This window comes from Gasterosteus aculeatus, chromosome 16, assembly GCF_964276395.1.
Source record: "Gasterosteus aculeatus chromosome 16, fGasAcu3.hap1.1, whole genome shotgun sequence".
NCBI classification, from domain to species: domain Eukaryota; kingdom Metazoa; phylum Chordata; class Actinopteri; order Perciformes; family Gasterosteidae; genus Gasterosteus; species Gasterosteus aculeatus.
The window spans coordinates 13,908,252-13,928,836 of NC_135704.1; the positions used below are offsets into that span (position 1 = coordinate 13,908,252).

Consider the following 20,585-nt stretch of genomic DNA (forward strand, 5'->3'; position numbering starts at 1 on the left):
TTGGTCTACAGCATAATCAGCAGCTCATTTGCGTTTTGCCTTTTTTTCTCCTCCCTTTCAACTACTATCAGTGTTTCGCCTCACAACGGTCTGTCCTTTTATTTGTCCTTCTCTTTGATGTCCGCCCTCAGCGGCGGATGGAGTTTGAATAACCATTGAATGAAGCCATGACCCGTCAGAGAGCCAGAACAGCACTAGTACTCTAAACAATATATACATTGAATCTAAGAAAATACGACGTGTTGCGTGCAGCTCATGAATAGAACTGCCCCACTGTAGATCTGTCACACGGGGACGTCTGCTGTCCTCGGTGCTGAAGATGCCCTCAAGCTGCGACCCCAGACACATCTGGGGGCCGCGGCCGTCATGTGTCTCGCTTATCTAAACCCGTCTTTTAGGCATGTACAGTGACATTGCAGGGTAAAGCTGTCAGGCGCGTCGTTCTCCTTCTACAGCTGAGATGCGTTCGGTGAACGGGGGACTCGAGTAGCTGTCTGATCGCGCCGCTGCATCGCAGATGTCAGCCTTTCTGTTTCAACAAACAGTGCGCTTTTTAATGACAGCCAACTAAAGGGAAATAAATGTCTGTTTTAACGCTTTTTGAAAGAGAGGGCGCAGCGTGGAAGCAGAGGGGCGTTGCTGCAGGGAGGCCTGAGCTGGTTACAACGGCAACCATTGATGTAGTGACACGTTAGCACTGCTGCACGCAGACGTCTTTCTCACGGGGACTTTCGGGGAGATTTGCCGTCACTCTGACAGTGACGACACTTTGTTGTTTTGCTGAAATATCTGACCGGAATCCCTTCAATCATTTCAAACCACTGAACATACAGAGGGGATTTTTCATGCATGTCTTTCTGTTTCAAATGATCAACATAGTATTTGTAATACTCGGGTCCAATATATCGGTTCGTCCTGCACACCAAGGCCGCCCGTGTTGTTTTCTCTTCAATACTGATAAAAAATAAATAAAAAAGCTAATGTTATTCAACTGATCTTGGCTGATGAACCTTGGCTGCTATTAATAATTTAGTCATTTTTTCTCCTCACACCTGTCTGCTCAAGTTTTGTTCCTGTGCTAACCTTGGTATGTTTATTGCTTGCATCCTCCATCTTATTCAAGTCTGTAGGAAGTGATGCTCCTGATGTCCTCAGTCATGTCTGTCTTTGTGTGTGTGTGTGTTTTTTTGAGAGGGCGAAGGAAAGAATGAGTGAAGAACACAAGTGATGGAGGCATGTCTGTCAATATCTACACGTCATCATCAGAAACCAAGTGAGCAGACGGGAGGAAGGGAAGACAAAGGGCTTTTCACTAACACACAAACACACACGCACACACATGCATACGCATGACGCGGAAATGCGCTTTAACTTGTTCTGTGCGTTGGATTACCTTCGCCGAACCAATGGCTCGACTGCTCCCAGAGTTACCTGGTCACAGCCCGCGGACGAACTTGCCGCCTGTCAGTAGCGCTCCACTCTTTGTCCGTGAGCCGGCTGGGATGGATCAAAGGAACCTGGTCAGAATCAAGTTATAATTGAAATGAAAAGCTGTGCAAAGGCTGCACTGCAGGTTTCAGAGTCGCCGGTGCCAAGATTGTTAAATATTCTGTTGCACTCTTCTCCCGCACGCTGTGACGGACTGTATCGTGTAGGAGACGATCTGGCAGAGCGGGGAACAAGGGCTTTGTTCTTCTACTCTGGACTCTGGACCTGCTAACTGGATTCGCAATGGCTTCATTAAAGTGAGAATTTACCCACAAGAGGTCAACTTGTGTTGTCACCATCAAATGGGACCTCAGCTTCTGCCTTTGTCGCCGTGGAGACATGTAGCTGGAGTGACCTTTCTTTTGATGGCTTCCCTCTCGTTGGTTCAACGCGATTGAGAGAACCCCGGAGTAAAGATGTGCCGACGGCACGAGGCACAAACGAGATCTCAAACTTATTGGGACAACTACAGTCCATCAGCTGCGGAGAATGAAAAAAAAAACATACATTTCCCATGAATTATGCAGGGATACACCCCATTTAACTGCAAAGAAAGGAAGCGGTGCGAAGTCAGTGGACTCTGTTCACTCATTACTAAAACACACACCATTATGTGAACAGAAACACAATAAAGAAACCAATCTCAAGGGAACTTATTTCTCAGCGTGGGCTCAGAAAGTCCTGCCTCTCTGAAATGATCCATGGACTCAGACGCCATGCATCTTTGACTATCCCTACTTCCACATTTGATAGAGATAAAGGAAAAGGTCCCTGCGCTCATTTATTCAATACTGCAGCCGTCCCCATCCGCCCCGAACGAAGCAGAGTGGTGACATTTTACCTTCAGCCGCGGCGGTTGACTCAAAACCGGTGTCAGATGGAACATTACGCCCTCTGCAGTGTGCTTGTGTGAGCGTGTGCATCCGTGGGATGGAGGAAGGGGTCATTTGCGTGCGAGATATGTACTTCCGTTGTGTTTGCACACGAGTGTGTGTCAGTTTGTGTGCTGATTAAAAGCGGTCAGGCCTCAGTGATCAGGCCTTTAGCCGTCCGTGCACTCTGAATGCCAAACACAGCAGAGCGTGCCCAGAGCAGCCAACCATGGAGACTGCAACGCTAGACCACACCAGACAGCCTTAACGGTCTGCAGCTGTGTGTGTGTGTGTGTGTGTGTGTGTGTGTGTGTGTGTGTGTGTGTGTGTGTGTGTGTGCGTGCGTCTTTTCCCACTTCTGTGTTTGTCTTGATTTTCCATCTTTGACCATTTAAAGCTAACTGGCGAAGAATCGCAGACTCGCTTCCAGCATCTATACACAACACTTGAGTGTGTTCATCTTTGTTTCTCAGCCGTGGTTTCTGACAGTGAAGGAATGCGATTCCTTTGACGGAGGAATTGTGAACAAGACGAAAAAATAGTATCTTTTAAATGATTTTGACGGAAAATACATTAACTTTATCCATGGTTGTCTCATTTTATTTCTCTCCAAACACACATTTAACCAGTTGTTTGGTTCTAAATTAGTTGTGTTAAATGCTACTTGTACTTATTATAAAAAATATATATTTTGTCATCATTCTGCCTGTATTTTAAATCTGCTTCTCATTACTTCTCTATTTTTTAAATTAGATTAATGTCCTATAGCAGAACATCTTTTTAGATGCGGCTTGTTTTATTTACTAGACTCTCAATGGTGAATTTAAATATAATAATTTAAGTTATAATGTCAATAGCATTGCTCATGATATCAATGAGTTGTTGTCTGGTCCCGGAGAAAGATATGCAGCCATTTACTCTTCCTCTTCTTGGCTTGACCAGTACGACCGTTGTCCGTCAACAAGTGTTTGCGCTGCCAAAAATGGGGTTCAACGCTACCCCCCTTCAACTAGAAGCCTCTCTTTCCCTCTTTGTCCAAGTTTCTCCTCTTGAAGTGGCTGAAGTAAAGTATCACTTACACCAGGATAAAGGATCCAACCTTTAAAGGTTGAGGGATACTGGAGATGAGCACTGACCTTTCTTTCAAATTACACACGTACACGCACACAAATATGCACGGGAGGTTAGACGTGGTCGGAAGACGAGCAGAGAAAAATGGCAGACAGCGGTGTCCAACAAGATTACTGTACTCATCATCCACAGATTTCCCTCCTCCTCCGATTCATTCCCCTTCATCTTTCTCCTGTTCAAATGGATGGCACTAAGCATTTGTCAAGGTGAAGGTAGCACGGGCCCACGCCTAACGATACAACCCACCAATTTTTCCATTTCTTCCGCTCTGCTGGTCTTTTGCAGTCATGTGTTCAATTTCAGCACCTGGAGGCGATGCCAAAGTGCGAAGCCTCGAGGAGCGTTGGATAAATCTGCCTGATTAATGCAAGTGCCCCTGGCAGATTTACTGCTTTTCTCTGTACTTTTGTATTGCTCTTGGTGCAAACAGCTATATTGATGTGAACCTGGATAAATACGTTTCTCCTTTTCTCAATCGATATGTTTAAAAAAAAAGAAGAAATCAATCTCTACAAAATGAATAGTAGAAATTTATCCTGGTTAAATCTAGATTATTTAATCTGTATAATGAGATAACATAAAATAAACGCCTTGGGCAACACAAGAGGCCTCGTGTTCACCACTGGATCTTGTGTGTGTGTGTGTGTGTGTGTGTGCGTATGTGTGTGTGCGTATGTTGTTTGAGGATGACAGTTCGCTGCCAGGAGTAATTGAGGTGTGTGTGGTATTGATGAGACCCCAACTCTAATGAGCTTTAGCCAATTAATCCATTGATTTACATGTAAATGGCTCCTGGAAGGTTACTGGCTGTGTCATCCATCTGCATGTACTTACCATGCTAATATCTTGTTGAGTGACGCACATGCAGAGATGTAAAGGTTGAGAGACGGAGAGTAGGGGAGAGAGAGAGAGAGACATGACCGCTCTATCGTTGATAAATTGCTTGGCATCTCATCAAAAGCAAAATAAGTTGTTAATTGCAGTGCCACACATTAACCTTTTAATTATGAAGCAAACACATTTTAGCTTGTGTGTCAATCTCCTCCCATAAACCTTTTTTTTATACTCTTTGCATTGTTTTTCAAACTTTTTCTTTTTCTTTTATTTGTTATTATTTTGTTTTAAGGATATATTGCAGTGCCATTTATTTCTATTATTATAAAATAATTCTATTCTCTAGTGTCTCCATTTTTGTGGAAAGCAGCAAATTCTAGGGGGGTGAAATTGGTAGATATTTTACCCCCACTATGTATTTTGTCTGCCAGCTGCTGAAACACAGACACACAATTAACACAGTTAAGGACCAATTAAATACTACCAATTTATGTCAGAGATGTGTCAGTTTTCTCATATAAAACCAATTTGATGCTACTTGCTGGGGGTCTAACAGAGTACAGGAGAGTGGCTCATTGCAGCACCCTTCTACTTTTTAAGTAACTCGTTTTTCACTCCCAAGATAAAAACGCCATCCTCTCACTCCTTCTGGTGAGAGGATGCTGCAGCACAGAACGGCTCATTCTACTTTGCAAAATAATGGGCTCCTTAAAGCCTTTCACCTAAAACAATGCCTAAATGCAGAGTTCAGCTTCCACCCAATCCAACTGAGTAGGGTTCCATGTTAATTACCAGTCTGCTCAGCTTGACTGAGATACTCAGTAAATTGTCCCCAGGTGTGGAAAGAATAGACCATCTTCATTTCACATAGCTGCAGTTGAGCTAATTATGGTAATGTGTGTATGTGTGTGCATGTGTATGTGTTGGAGAGAGAGAGAGAGAGAGTTAAGGCTCACGGCCTGGGAAAGTGTTTTGCTATAATGTGCGTTGCTTCACATGAGTTGGTTGGTCCAGGTCGCGCATACTAAGTGTGTAAGTGTGTACGTACGTCAGTGTATATGACGCCCAGTGTGTGTGTGTTTGTGTGTCTGTGTGTCAATATGTTGAATCAAACTGCTTTGATTGCTTTCTCCACTCGGTCTACTTTGTATGTGTGTGTGTGTGTGTGTGTGTGTGTTTGTACATTCAAGCAAAGCGAGACAAGAGTTGGCACATGCTGAAACACGCATATTCCAAAGCCAACAATTCTGTACAGTGAGATGTGCTGTTTTATAATGATGCCATCTATCACTCCCTTCATCTTTCCCATTTCTTTATTCCCAAACTCCTCCATCACCGTCTCTGCGGGCTCATTAATTTAGCCGCCTATTTATGCCCCTATAAAAACAATAAGGAAAGAGAAGAAGGGTTCCAGTGGCACGCAAAGCATCTTCCCAGTGCATGGGAGCGATGAGGAAGCCTGTTGAGTTGGATGGGCCACACCACATCACTTTCAGTTAATTTCACTAGATTCTTAACATCTGCTCAGATGTTTTCATATATGCAGTGTGTTGTTGGAAAAATCACAGCTAGTGGGTCCTTTATTTCAGAACTTAAGTGGAAATGAACCCCAATTATGCAGATTGACTTTCAGAAATTGGAGGGACCAAGTTGTGTCAATAAACCTCTGTACTAAACTTGTCAAATTTCGATACAAATGAGCCTTATTGCAAAAATTGTCCAATTCTCAAAGATCAGCACTAATGGCCACATGATGTTACATCAAATTATTAACTTCTTAGGTAACTGAAGCTCATTTTTGAAGGGTGTCACGCCCAGACTTTTCCAGTCGTCATGGAATATTAAATCGCAAATAAGGTTTCTCTCTGTCACGTGTAAATTCCTTGCCTGTGGTTTCCGAGGAATGCGTCCGCACCTTGTCAGTTCTTACGCGCAGCTTGTGTTCTGAAACGTTTTCTTTTCTCTTCGTCAATGTGCTGCTCACTGTGATCTGGCACATTTCCCACATTATTTCTTTGACACATGTTGTTTGTGCCATTTGCAAAAAAAAAGGCACATTGATGTGTTTATTGTAGTTAGCTAGTGAGCTACATCAACCGTATCAGCACAGCTACTCGTGACCTTGATGTGAGCGACTGTGGAGCTATTGGTCTCCATAACCTGACCTCTGGTGGACTGTCCTCTCTACTCCGGTTGTCCTCTGGAGCATTTAGACCATAGGACTCTTCTCAGCAGGTGAACTATAGTAACCTGTGACCGCTGTCAATGAAGAGTGTGTAACACACTCTGTAGACCGGTCCATAAGGGCTTGTTACGTGCTGCTGTTGCCTCCTTTCCGGCCTATAACACGGGGCCACGTGAGGCGGTCTTGGATCTCAATGGGAGACCCCTAACTAAGGCTGCCTGTTTGAGCAGTAGAGGAAAAAACATACGTAGAATATGAGTAGGATTGAGACCACTGTGCAGCTTTAGTGCGTTTGCGTACACATAACCGCGCCATATTCTGCATCTGCCTCCAATGAGAACCCTCCACCAGGTTTCCTTTTAATGATGGGCTGCTCTGGGTGGCTGTTATTGGGGGGGGAGTTATCACTGTTCTGCAGAGTGAAATACCATGTGTGCGCCCAGCAGGAGAACATTCCTTCTGGCCCCATGATTTCCTCAGGTCATTCATGCAGTCCTCATCTCCACTGTAATGGCATTGTCCTGCATTTCATCCGCCCCGCCGGGCCCCCCCCTCCCCCCCCCACACACTTCATCCTCTGCCCTTCAGCTGCCTGTCATCCACACGGAACCCGTGGGGTGGTTGAAGGGAGAGTGGGAGGGGTCAAGAGGCCGGGGTTAACTCTACTGTTGTTTACTGAAATGCTGGATTCATGCAGTTTTACCTTCATTGTCTTCAGCGTCTAATGGAGGCAGAATTCAGCGCTGGCACTAAGTGTGCAGGAAAATGAATTTGCTATTTCAAATGAGTGCTTAAGATGAAGCATTTTAACCTCGTCGCAGAGCAAAGATGAAATCGGTTGCGTGTCACCAGGAAATGGTTCAAAATGATTAACTAATGCATTCAACAGGCACTTCACTTTCAAGTGCCAGCGCGCTTTTCTCCACCGGAGAGCTGAGAGCATATTGTAGCATTCACAGCGGCGGGCACTTGGATTCGCAGCCTATTTCCGCATCCGCTTTTTCTGGACTTGTTACACTAACGTGGATTTTCACACAACAAGACGGCAGTCCGGATGCAGACGGCGTCTGACGTGTGTGATTTTGTTTGTGAGAGCCAAGCAGAGGAACACAGCAGCCATCGCCTTACAGGAAGTGAATCCGCTGCATTGACTCGGTGGACGCATGAAGTGAAAGCGAAGGAGGAGGGACGGCATCTGCCACCACTCAGGAATTCAACCAAGACAATGCATCTTTTCTCTTCCCCTTTTTCTTCTTTCTCTCTGCATTCCGTGTGTGTAAAAAGGGTCTGTTCATCATTATTCAAGGACAGAGCTGATTAAAGGTGATTAAGCCCTGCCCATCCATCACTCTCGCCTTTCAGCCTGTCACTGGGCCCAGTGTGGAGGGACACGGTGCGTGTACGTGTGTGTGGGAAAGAGAGATGTTTTTTTTAACATTTTGTGTTGTTCCACATATTACACTAATTGCAAATAATATTTTCAAACAGCAAAGAAACAATATACTTGACTCCTTATTAATGGCCCTTAATACGGAAATAATACGTAAAAGCATTCAAATAAAGGTTCAAACTTAAATGGGCCGTGGCCGTTCATTCCTCACAAGACTCCTTGGCAACCCTATGATGGATGTCCACTTTCTGCCTTGATGAATTGCTGCACTGAGAACCTTTCACGCTCTCGCCATTCCTCATAACATTAAACTACAGTAACGCAAACCAATGATGCTAAAATGAAAGGATAATCCTCCCGAACAAGAGTTTATTGCCGTGGTCCTATTTGACATTTTGCCACATAGACTGTTAGCCTGTTAACACATTTTATGGGCTCTGGGAGGAGAAGAGTTTGAATGAAATGCTGAGATAATTAGCATCCATGGTAACACAATGCGCTCGTGGAATGATTGACGTTTCCTTTTTGCACGACGGTCGTCTTCCCGGGGCGGGTGAAGCGCCTGAATCAGCATCTGGACCATCACAGGACACAAAAACCCCCCCCTCTTTTTCTAAGAGGGGTCGAGGCAGGTTTCATTGCGTCTTTTACAGAGTGTTGAGTTAAGTTTCACTGGCTGTGGTCAGCGAGAAAGCTGCGGACCACGAAGAAGAGCCCGTATTTAATTTCTGTTGAAAGGCCAATATCGTCTTCGCCATGTGAGTCCAGCGTTGGTTTCTGCTGCTCGAAACGAGTGCTTCCTCGGGTGATGGTCGGATGTCTGTGTCTGTGTGTGCACACAAAGGACGATTTCATTCGGTGTAGATTACTGTCCTCAGGAGATGCCAGTGATCGGTACACACCACATCCCATATTACAACGCACAAGCTGATAATATTGTAACAATGTAATGTGAGCGGGCGAACGCTTCCCACTGCCTGCACGTGTCATTTTGGACGCAAAAGGTGTGTTTGTGCGAGCTGTGCGTACTCTGCAGCAACTCTGGTGGAGTCTGTGAGCGTCGTTTCAAGAGGACGAAGGTGAGGAGAACGTGGTTGCCGACCCCCCTGCTCTGCAAGGAAACATAATTGTTGTGTTCTTAAGCCGAGGTAATTTTAAGGAAAGCCGTAAGGATGAAAACCAACACACGGTCCGTCTATGACCCGGCAATGGCTGCAATTATGTCTAATCTATATTTACATTGTAGATGTTCTTCTATTCCTCTACATCTTCTCAGGGGTGTCTCTCATCCGAGAGATTCTTTTAAAAATGTTGTAGTTATTTTTATTTCTAATTGGCTTTCAAATGTTTCCCAAGTCTATAATGCATCTCTACAGCGTATTGTGTGTGTGTGTGTGTGTGTATTTATGTGTGTTCTAAGATTAGAACAGAGATGTAGTTTTGAAACGACCCACGTGGTCACAATGCAGCATTGTGTCATCGTCAGCAGTGACTCATCGCCGCACACACACACACACACACACACACACACACACACATAATTCAAACAGAAGATATTGTTTATATTTTTGTATCAGCAGCCGCTTGCATGTGTGTGTGTGTGTGTGTGTTTGAGTGTGATTGTATGCGTGTGGCATACCATGCTCACGCTCAGGATGATGGGAGAGGGAGAGTCGGGGAGGGGAGAGGCGGGGTAAGGCGAGAGTCTTGATGTGTACTTGGTTCGTGCCAGGATGTCTGGCTCTGTCTGTGGTTCACCTGCGCTGCTCCGTCACTCACACACACACACACACACACACACACATTCACACGCTGCATGCAGCAGCAAACACACTTTCAAGGGCATACTATGCATATATATATTCATATTCTCTTTTCTCTCTCACACACACACACACACACACACACACTGACACACATGAATAACTTAAACCCAACTCATAACATGGTGATTTATGGAGAGGTTGATTTTCTTTATCTATGACCCAGTAACCGCTATCGACGGTTCTCTCTCTCTCTCTGTCTCTGCCCCCCTCTCTCTTTCAGCAGTAACACATGGTTGGACACCCCGTGGTGATGTGTGTCAGATGAGGAGTGATTTACTACTGCTCTGCCCCAACCACTGCTGAGACACCTGCCTCAGGAATCCCGCTGCTAACACACTTACACACACACACACACACACACACACACACACACACACACGCACACTCATTTCTATGTATTTGTACATACATGCACGACAGACACACATTCATGGTGGTTCACTACCCCCCTAATGCACTGATAGTCCCTGTTGCACAAGGAAACCTCATTTTGGTATTTCAGAATTGCGTTTACCAGCTAGAAGTGATTATGAGTTGAGTTATTCATTCCTGAATTTGAGCCACTGCATGCTGGGACTGGACAATATCCCAACATGCATTGGGTTCGAGGGAAGGAAACACCCTCAGCGTTCATCTCGATCAACACCACATGATCACATTCTCCCATGAATGTTCGTAAAAAAAGAAGTAATCTTTTATTTTAATATTCCCCGCCGATGACAACTTCTAATAGACATTTAAAGTAAGAATATCTTATTTCTGTAGTATAATTCAGGTAACAAGTCGAGAAAAAAATAGAAAATAATTTTCATGAATCTTGTTTTTAGTTAGAATTTCCCGATAAGTGTTTTGTTTTGGAGTTTGACAAGAAGAAAATTAAAAATAAATGAATGTCTATCACTTTGCCTGTCTCGCCCCTTGTTTGCTCTCACAGAAGAATGTCACAGGCGGAAGATCACAAGGCTTCAAAAGAGACAATTTGAACGCTCATTACTGCGAGTGCATGAGGCTGCGACATTGGCATGAAGCTGTGAATGTAATTATTATTTTGTTATATGAAACCTTGATCAAATTGCCTCCCATTTTATCCCCCTGCGGAAAGCAGGAGAATCCCATTAAGCCACTTTGGGAATCTGTTACACGGAATTCTCAGACCTTAGCAAATAGATTCTGACCTTCCTGCGTCTGTCAGAGATTCATTGGGTGATGTTCCCTTTCAAGGTGAGACCTGATGAGATGCATGTAAAATACCTGTCTGGTGTAATCAGATATGGTAAAGTGTGCTGCTTTGGAATGGTATGTGAGACAATTAAGTGGCATTTCGTCAGTTATTTTACCTGTAGCACTTTTGATTTATTTCTATTACATGATGAAACCTGTGGCTCTCTGATCAGTGCTGTTTTTTTTCTTATTTAATCAAATTATGATGCGTCAACACACATGCATCCCTCACGGGCTGTGTTTCAATCTAAGTAATACACGTTTAAGATGACATGAACCGAAAACGTGAAGAAACAGCTTCAGTGGAGCAATGCAAACTAGAAACCCTTCTGATCGTCGCCGATCGGACATTACTTAATGCAGTCACCTGTAGCAACAGAAGCAAACCAGAGGCTGGAATTTAACACTGCTTAGCACCCGTTTGGCATTTTAGAATGAAATGATCCACATTCAAAACAATATTTAGCAAGACATTCAACAATAAGTTGTGCTTATCAGATTTGGAGAGTGTGTTTGTCATGAAATTTCATCCTACAATATTTCCCCAAGGACCAGAAAAGCCACCGCCAGGAGACGTTTGTCCCAGCATCGCTTCTCCACTGGAGGTAGAACGGACCCCAGTGAGAGGAACACGGTGGGCAATCCCAAACCCACAAGGTCATGTTGTTTGAAAGTGAGAGGAGCCCGGGGGCTCTTTAGCATATGGCAGCAGCCACGTACCAGGGCTTGTGTGTAGGTGTGAGTCAGTGTGTGTGTGTGTATGTTTGTGTGCCCTTCAGCCGTCCTCAGGTGTTCCAGCACTGAAAGTGGTCTTCCCTAGTGGGCTTCGCTGCATCCACACAGACCTCAGCAGGCAGAGGAGCTTCTCTTAGACTCAGGGTCAGCAGCCATATGGACGCTTAATGATCTGAATTACATTAGACACTCAAAGGACCTCAAACTGGAGTTAGAAAATAGAAGTTATTTTTTATAAGAGTTGGAATTAACGAGTTTCCGACACAAAAGATTTACTGTATTTGACGAGAGGTAAATGTTGCTACATGAAGAAAAAAAAAGCTGATATTTATCTCTCTGTGTGGTAAAATAAATATGAAGGTATATCAGAGGTTTAGAAGAGTGTATTTAGTGATCGCGTTCAAGTGGTGTGTTGCATCAGTGTGAAAAGTGCCCAACATCAAGATCTTTGTTTAGGTTCTGCCGATTAAACACAGTTAGCGAAGTGGGTCACCATCATTGTGTGTGTGTGTGTGTGTGTGTGTGTGTGTGTGTGTGTGTGTGTGTCCATACAGCGTTCTAGATGGCCTATTTTCTCTTAAAGTAGAGAGCGTGTCCTCTCTGGCACTAGTCAATAAAAGTGTCCCTGGGCACAGAGGGAGAACCTGGCACAGACACACTCACTCAGACACACACATAGACACACATTCACTTGTGGTTGAAATATGCTAATGGTATTGGAATTACTCTCTTGATTGTTCTCCGTCTTTCCTCGCCAGCTCCTCTTTGCCCTGTATTCCCCCTCCAATTTCCCATCATCCATATGTCACTCATTATAAAAGTATTCCTCCGTTTCAATTGAATTTGATTTAACTGTGAAAAGCTAATTTTCTAGGACCCATAACAGAAAACAAATACACTGTAGTGGACTAATTATGTATAATAATGTTAGTTATACTTTCGTTGACAATACTTTGTATAAATCTCATCATTGCGGATGGAAAAGCAAAGAATCCACATCAACTTTCCCCTTTATCGGCATGGAAATGGGTGGCATGGTTGCCACCGGTTACCATTGTCACACATGGGATTATAGCACAATGGTGTCTCCGGCTCTAAATCACTGAAATGACGACAGCTAGTGTGTTTGTGTGCTTGGTGTACATGGCTGTTTATCAGTTGCATTCAAAGCAGCACAATAGTCCGGTAAAGGATGAGTGGAGGCGAAGGGGTTTAAGGCCGATGTGGTTGTGTAGTGTACGTTTCCAAGGTGTGTAACAGGGGAATGTGTATGTCTGTGTTTGGGGAAGCGAGAGGGCATTGAGAGGTCAGTGTCATCTCACACACGACACAATGCATGCGTATACACACACAGACACACACGTAGGAATACCAGTGTGATGGTGCTCTGTGGGATGAATCAAGACTAACAGGGTTATTGTGAGTGTGTGTCCGGGGTTTGTGTGGGAATGTGCAAGGATCGTATATCTTATATTTTCGTGTGCTCGCTCTCTGCCATCGATCTCTTCGATGGCATCCTCTTTTTTGACTCCATCTCCCAATCTATCACACACACACAGTTTGGGGGGGGCAACGTGATCAATATGTTACATGGACAGATGTATAATGAAGACGGATGAATTTCTGTTTATATGTGTCAAGTTCTTCTTCCTTGTGATAGGAATTATTATAACCTCAACTTATGTGTGTGTGTGTGTGTGTGTGTGTGTGCGGGCTGATTGTTGTGTTGACCTGGCTGATCTCTGGAGTGTGGAAGTTGGATTCAGCATCCACGTGTGTCGGGCTTTGTGGCGTACTTGCCCTGTTTTTTATCTCCCTTAATCTTTCATTAGATTAAATAGTGTCCCAGGCTCATTCCAAAGTGCCGCAGCTCAGCAAACAAATATATTTTAATTCAATTTATCTGATGTGTTGATCCTGCTAAGTTTCCCCCAAGCACAAAGCAGAGCTTTTATGAATTGACAATTTCGACAATGAGATGAGAAAGTCGTGTCAGTTCACACTTGAATCATTCAACCTTGAGGCACACAAACCACACGTACAAAGACACACACTATCTGAACTGTTTGTATGATGTGTGACTTGTGTGACTTGTAGTGTTTTTGCTTATGAAAATGTATTTCCCGTCTTCCACATTCAAAGAAGAACTTCAAAAACACTCTTTTTTTCCTCCTCCTCCTCCTCCTCCTCCTCTTCCTCTCATCCACCTCCTCTAGCTCCCTCCATTGTCTTCAATTTCCTTTCGCCCTCCTCTTATCCTCCTCATCAGGCTGCTTTATCATGCAAATCACTGTTGGATCAGATCACTTAATTAAGCTCTGCTGTGCCAGTTTGCGGTTGCACACACAACTAAACCACAAAAACCTACACATGGTCACTTTCTTTACACAAACTGCCGGTGTGTGGTATAATGATTAGAATGCAGGGCTCTGAGTCAAACGCACACACACACACACACAGGGCAGAAGAGTCTCTTTGAGTGTGTATAGACAAACAGAGTTGAATAGTGTGGCCTCTCCAGGCTGTTTAGCTCGCAGTTAGCATCAAAATCTGGACGTCGGCATCACTGCAGCAGATGAGGCCAACTGTCGTTATTTCTATGGCTGCTGAAAAAGCAGATTTTTAGGTCGTGGCAATTATGTGACTAAACATCGGGGTCAGAAATCAATGTGGTGGCCTCATTTTAAATGATCTGGGAAACTTAGTTACTGTTGAATGTTTTCTCATCTCAAAGCTGGTTTATTGTTGCGTTTCAGTGATACATTCGAGCCAAGTTTCACTCGAAATAAAACAGGGAGCAATTATCGTAATTTGTTATAATGGTGATGCATCATATTTATTCAATTTTATACAAAACCTCAATCTTCATCTTTCGTGTGTTTTTGTTTGGTGATCCACAAACAGCTGGCATTTTCAGCTCATTAAAGGTCGACGGCCCAAAATAAAATTCTGTCTTCACAGGCAACAGTCCAGTTACTTGTACGTGTTAGTTTAGGGAAAATATTGTTTTCAGGTTAAAATCCCCACAGAAGGGCTGTGAGATTCTGGCTGACAGGTTGCCATTTGATGAATTATATTAATTTAATTTGCATGGATACAGAAATGTACACTCACTCGTACTATTAATCAATCACTATTATTTCCTATTAGCATTAAAATAAAATTGTGGGCCATTCCATTGTCTAATGCGTCAATGGTTGTGCTCATTTCATAATGTTCCACAGAGGAGTGATTCATTTGAGCAGTTACAGGAAATTTACATTTTTTTCTGCTGATTTTGCAGCTACATCCCCCCCGATCCACGTTCTACGAGTGCAGCGCCAGCGCAGGACAGAGACGACCACAATATAAGAGTCATCTGCAATTACGACCCAAAGAGCTGAGAGCTCCTCACAGGCCATCATTATACTCTGATTAGCTTTGGCAGCTCTCATCAGAAATACTTTAAAGGGTTAGTGTGGATAGTTAATGTGTCCTCTAGTTGATGGATATTTGCTCTGGAAACCTGCCATTGTACAGAATCCCTCCTCTGCTCGGGCTGGCCTGCGACAGCTCATTGGCTCGCCAAACTGACATGAGAAAAGACTCCCAACATGGTCCCAATGTGATTATTATGCCAAATGACAAAATAATTGAACGTATGATGGATGGAATGCGCAGTAATTTGCCCCAACACACGACCTATCAATTTTGATGATTGCTTTCATTCGTATGTGTGACAGGAATGAGTTCATTTTATAGGGTTACGCACATATTAGCTTTAATAAATTGATTGTAATTCAGCTTTATGGATGTCTGTGCCCCTCTCTCTGTTGGCCAGAAAAGTTATGCAGACGACAATATGTATCTATGTATTTTGTGCCAAAATTCAGTGTTTTTTAAATGAGAAAAACATGCCACAAATCCTTCATAAAGCATTAATTTCTTCAATTCTCTGCTAATATTCCGATGGCTGGAAAAAGGATCATCATTTATGAGTTGATGAAAATGGAGCCGTGCGTGCATATTTGTGTTTTTTCTCATTCATCTGGCGGCGTCGTGGCAAAACGTACTTCTCTTCAACAGTAACACGAGTATAAAGCGGCTAAATTTCCCATCAAAATGTACCACGGTTTCATCAAAGACTTTGACCTTTTCCAGATTCCTGTGGCTTGTTTATTGGTACCAAAGGCGGATTTCAGGACAGGGGGCAAGCTGTTTACTGTTGCCATGTTTCCAGTAACATTACAAGTGGCTCCGAGAAGACCGCTAGCCAAATGCCTAAGCTGTCAAAGTAAATAACTTTTCCATTTCAAAGAGAGCTATTCCAATTAAAGGGGGAAGGATGGAGCAAGAGAAAGGGAAGGCAAAGCCACAGAAAAGATGGAGGCGGGTGGGCAGGATGAAAGGGGAGGTGGAGACGGAGGAAGATGGAAGGGGAGGAGAGTGGGAGTGAAAGTCATTGGGATCTTGTTGTAATGAAAAAGAAAAGAGGTGGTGTGGAAAGAGGAAATCAATTGTTGGGTCGGCGTTTTGCTCCGGCTGCATCCGCTCGGAACCTTCAAGTTTGCAAAAGAGAGAAAGACAGAGAGCGATGGAGACCAAATCCTGAGCTTCGGGATGGGCTCACGCATGCAACGGAGGGTTAAGGGAAGAGGTACTTTCCCACTTTTGTTCATTTACACGTATCCTTTGAGGTCAGGAAGTATCATGTTAAGTGAAATCTTTGCTCACGTGTTTTCTATTGTGAAATATCGTTCAAATCACAACATTTAGACAACTAACTCTCTTTGTGGTCTCAAAAATTGGTCCCATTTAAAAGATGCATGATAAAATAATTCGGTCTCATCAAGGTCAGGTTAGGTTGTCAACTTTGATGTCGTAAAACCGAGGGACAGGAAATGTGACCACTGGACCGTCCAGCAGCCGTGTTAATTATTGATGAGGGTGTCCCATGACCTACGCTATCGATTGAGCAAATTGCAGCCCCAGTTATTTTCCAAGCAGCATATCCTGTGGCTGCTGCCGCTGTATGTGTGCACATGTACCCATGTGCATGATTGTGTGTGTGTGTGTGTGTGTGTGCGTGTAAATGTGCACCGCTCTTTAAAAGCGAACAAAGGGATTGTGTTTCCGCTGTGATTACGTCAAAAGTAGCAAGACGTTGTGTTGCCATGGGTTTAAAGTGTAAAAATGTAATGTGTGTGTGTGTGTGCGCGCGTTGCGTGTCACAAAGGACTACTTACAGGGATACAGTGATACAGACCTTACATGCGGTTCCTGCTGCTGGTATCGATTTGAAAATAAATAAAAGATGATTCAGGGGGATAACCTTCATGTTTTTTCTCCTCTGCAAATATTTCATTTTCTTTCTATTTGTCAAGGAGGTGATGCTCTTGTGAAAAGTGTATATGTTATTTACACACACACACACAGAGATCTTTTAATTAATCACACATACTCTGTCATCTGCTGAGGTGCTGGGTTTTATTTCCTGGGGTGCCTTAACACACACACGCACACACACACATACATACAGTATCTTAGTATCCACTCATGGGCCTGCATACACTGCTGGTGAATATCAGTGTAACACAACTTGGTTCTCCTCTACGTGAGTAGTTCTCCTACAAGGCACTTCTCATTTTCCCATCAGCCTTTGTCAGAGCTACGTTTTATCCTCGCAGACACACAGGGATGAAAAAGCCTTTATTATCCTTTTTCTACTCTAATAAAAATATTTTTTAAGAGTTTGCAGTCAGGAAAATGCAACACATCACTTCACTGTCATATAAAAACCTCACACCGTAAATGCAGTTGTTTATTGAGTTTTACATTGCAAGTTTATGTGATCCTGTGTGTGCCTAATAAGTTTCACGGATGTGTAACGCACTAAAGGGTCCCGTATATTTTTTTACTTTCGAGTGGAAATGAGGCTGTTTTCCTGACGTTTGTGGAGTGTTGACTTGGCCGTGTCTAGTGAGATGTTAAGTTCCTCCAGTGGTTGCAGAAGGCCCAAAAGATTTTAGCTTTATGACATGTTCCTTCCTCTTATATTAAGGATGTGCTAAGTGGTTTGAATTGTATTCAGTCCTAAAGACTCCCAGTCCTGTCTGGTCTTCGTTCGGGGCATGTGTGCTCGGTCTGCCGGTCTTAGAGGGATCAGATCCCAGATGGTCGCCGCAACGAGACTGTTGTCTGTTCATCTACAGTCCTGTTCTCTCCTCCTACTCGTGCATTTCTGCTGACCCAGGAGTTATCTTGCTGCTTCTCTCACCCGATTGGATGTCGGTGCCGGGTGTCAACTTTCATTTCCTGATACGTCAACCAATCAGGGTGGTCTGTTTTGTGTTAACCAGCGAGTGCTGTGGTTGTCATTCCATCAGTAGGATTATATTAGGCTGTTTAAGCTCACTTCTCCTTTTATTACTCTGTCACTCACACGGACACACACACGGACCTACACGCGTGCATTGATGCCGACTCAACGCCACACTGTAAAGGGGAGGAAGAGTAGTGTTTAAGGCAGCGTGGGACCTCGGTCTGCCAGAGCCAGTAATGACTGTGGCAGTAGTGTCAGCAGGGTCGGCTTTTGCAGAAGAATGTTGTGTACCGGTGGGATCTCTCAGACCTGTTCTGCTGAGCCCACACAATCTGCTGCCTCCGCGCTATTGTGGCTAGACACTTCTTTTTATCTGGTATGTGCATGTCTGCGTGTGTGTGTGTGTGTGCCCTGATAGAGAGAGATAAAGAGAGAGAGAGAGAGAGAGAGAACATGCCTGATCTATTTGGCTCCTTCATGTTGTAAAGATGTGTGTGTGTGTGTGTGTGTGTGTGTGTGTGTGTGCACCTGCTGTGCATTCTGTGGGTTATGACGTAGGGGATGGGCAGCATAAGAACTAAATAAATCAATATACAGAAAATATTTGAAGCATTATAAAAGGAGTAAGTTGACAGATTTTCCTAAAAGTAGATTTTCCCTGAATGCAACCACACCTGCGGCGTTTCATTTCCGCCGTCAACGTAACTGTGTGAAGTGCTTTTCATGCTAGGAACTCAATTTTATTCATAGGCACCTGAATGTTTACCAGTTAATACTTTTTTTACACTGTATATGTTTTCGATACTAGAAAAAACAAAGTTGCGCGAATGGTTGTTCAACCATGCATTGATACAAATCGTCATATAATAGTGTCTCAAAAGCCATAAACACAATCCCCTTTTCTATTATATATATCAAAAACATATGACATTTTCTGATTCTGAACTCCTATTTTCCTCCATATTTTGGGAATAATTCAACCCGTGTTCTCTGAAATTGCAGTTATTGTGTGCCGTTGGTGTTGAACCCTACCGGTTATCGACAGTAAATACACTTGTTAAAGAGGATAAAATAAGACAAAATAAAAAGTGCAGTTGAACTAAATTAAGACAGAAATGTGAAAAGAACACATCAGGGAATGTTGCATTTGATCTCCCTTCCTACACAGACACATACACTTACACATGAAATATACTTTGTAGAGGTGGCATCACACTACTTGCACATATTGCAACAGATTTGTGGTGAGTTGGAGTTAAAAGAGATGCTGACTGCAGATTTAACAGATATTTAAAAAGAACAGTCCTTTTATCCAAGGGGACAATTTGCATTATTCATCTATTTCCTCCTGAGAGAAGAGAGAAATAGAGAAAAAGACAATTCCATTTTTTTATTTGAAACAGCAGTCAATGGGTTCAGCAGATTTATTTAAAATCTACAACCTCAATATAATAAAGCATTTTTTAATGTGTCTGTGTGTGTGTGTGTGTTGTGCGTGCATTGTGTGCATTAAATAATCCTTAATTTCTTACTTGCAGGTGCACCTGCAAAAGAGTGCAGCAATGAGACGGCCATCTATGTGCATGACACTCATGCATCCGTCTGTGTCCTTTTGTCTCCAGTGTGCAGGGCCGGTTTCTACAAATCTACTTTGGGAAATACGGAGTGTGCAAAGTGCCCGCCACATAGTTTCTCACACCATGAGGGGTCGCTGCACTGCGGCTGTGAGAAAAACTACTTCCGTGCCGATGGAGATCCTGCATCCATGGCCTGTACCCGTAAGTGTGCTTCAATATCGCAGCATTGCGTTTAGTGTGTTTAGTGTGGCGATAGTGTCCTATCATGGTGGGAATGGTTTCAAATGCTATGCCCACGTTTGCCTTTGCCTCATATTGTTATGCTTATAGTACAGATTGATATTGTGTATGCACGCTGTATAGACTCCAGATTCAATCCAGTGTATTTGTTTAGTAAACAGTATGTCATTCATTGTTGGGTTCGTATATTGCAGAAGATTGCGTCCTCATTCACCTGATATTTAGTTTAAAGGTCACCATAGTCGTGGTTTCCCAAACACGCTTCATCACCTTCCTCTCTCCACGTGACTCTTTTTGAATCCCTCCGATGCAAATGGGGTGCAGATGCAGAGACCTCCCGCGAGCTTTCCAAAAGGCATCTCCCCATTAAGCTATGAGTCACTGCATTCCCTGATATCAGGTTAGGGATACATCTGTTACTAGATGGGATGGCAATACAGAAGAAAAAAATGAATTCTCGCAGCATGCTGAGAGCACTATAAAATACAAAACAATGCCCCCAGCCATAGACAGGATCCTAATCAGAACGACAGTCACGGACGGCCCCTGTTGAGATTATCTCAACGGCATCTTGTCAACTAGGCAAATTTCACCTCATTGGGGTAGATTGAGCTGCGAATGAGTAGATAAGTTGTTAGAAGATAATGATCATAGTGGTAGCGGTGGGATAGAGGTTGTCTAGAATTGATTCTGGAAATTTGAAAATGTTGGCAGAAAAATTAGAACACTAAACTGATGAAAAAAAATGACAAGGACTCGTTTCATCCAACACAAAGTGTTGGGTA

General features: G+C 43.5%; 1 protein-coding gene across 8 annotated transcripts in view; it reads left to right on the forward strand.

The window, feature by feature from the left end:
- The window catches only part of epha3 (eph receptor A3), a 75,734-nt gene that overhangs the window by 22,511 nt on the left and 32,638 nt on the right, over positions 1-20,585 (forward strand). For all 8 annotated transcript variants that reach the window (XM_078091387.1, XM_078091388.1, XM_078091385.1 and 5 more), the window contains exon 4: positions 19,606-19,761. In XM_078091387.1, coding sequence (XP_077947513.1) covers positions 19,606-19,761 — 156 coding nt within the window. The remainder of the gene's footprint in view (positions 1-19,605; positions 19,762-20,585) is intronic.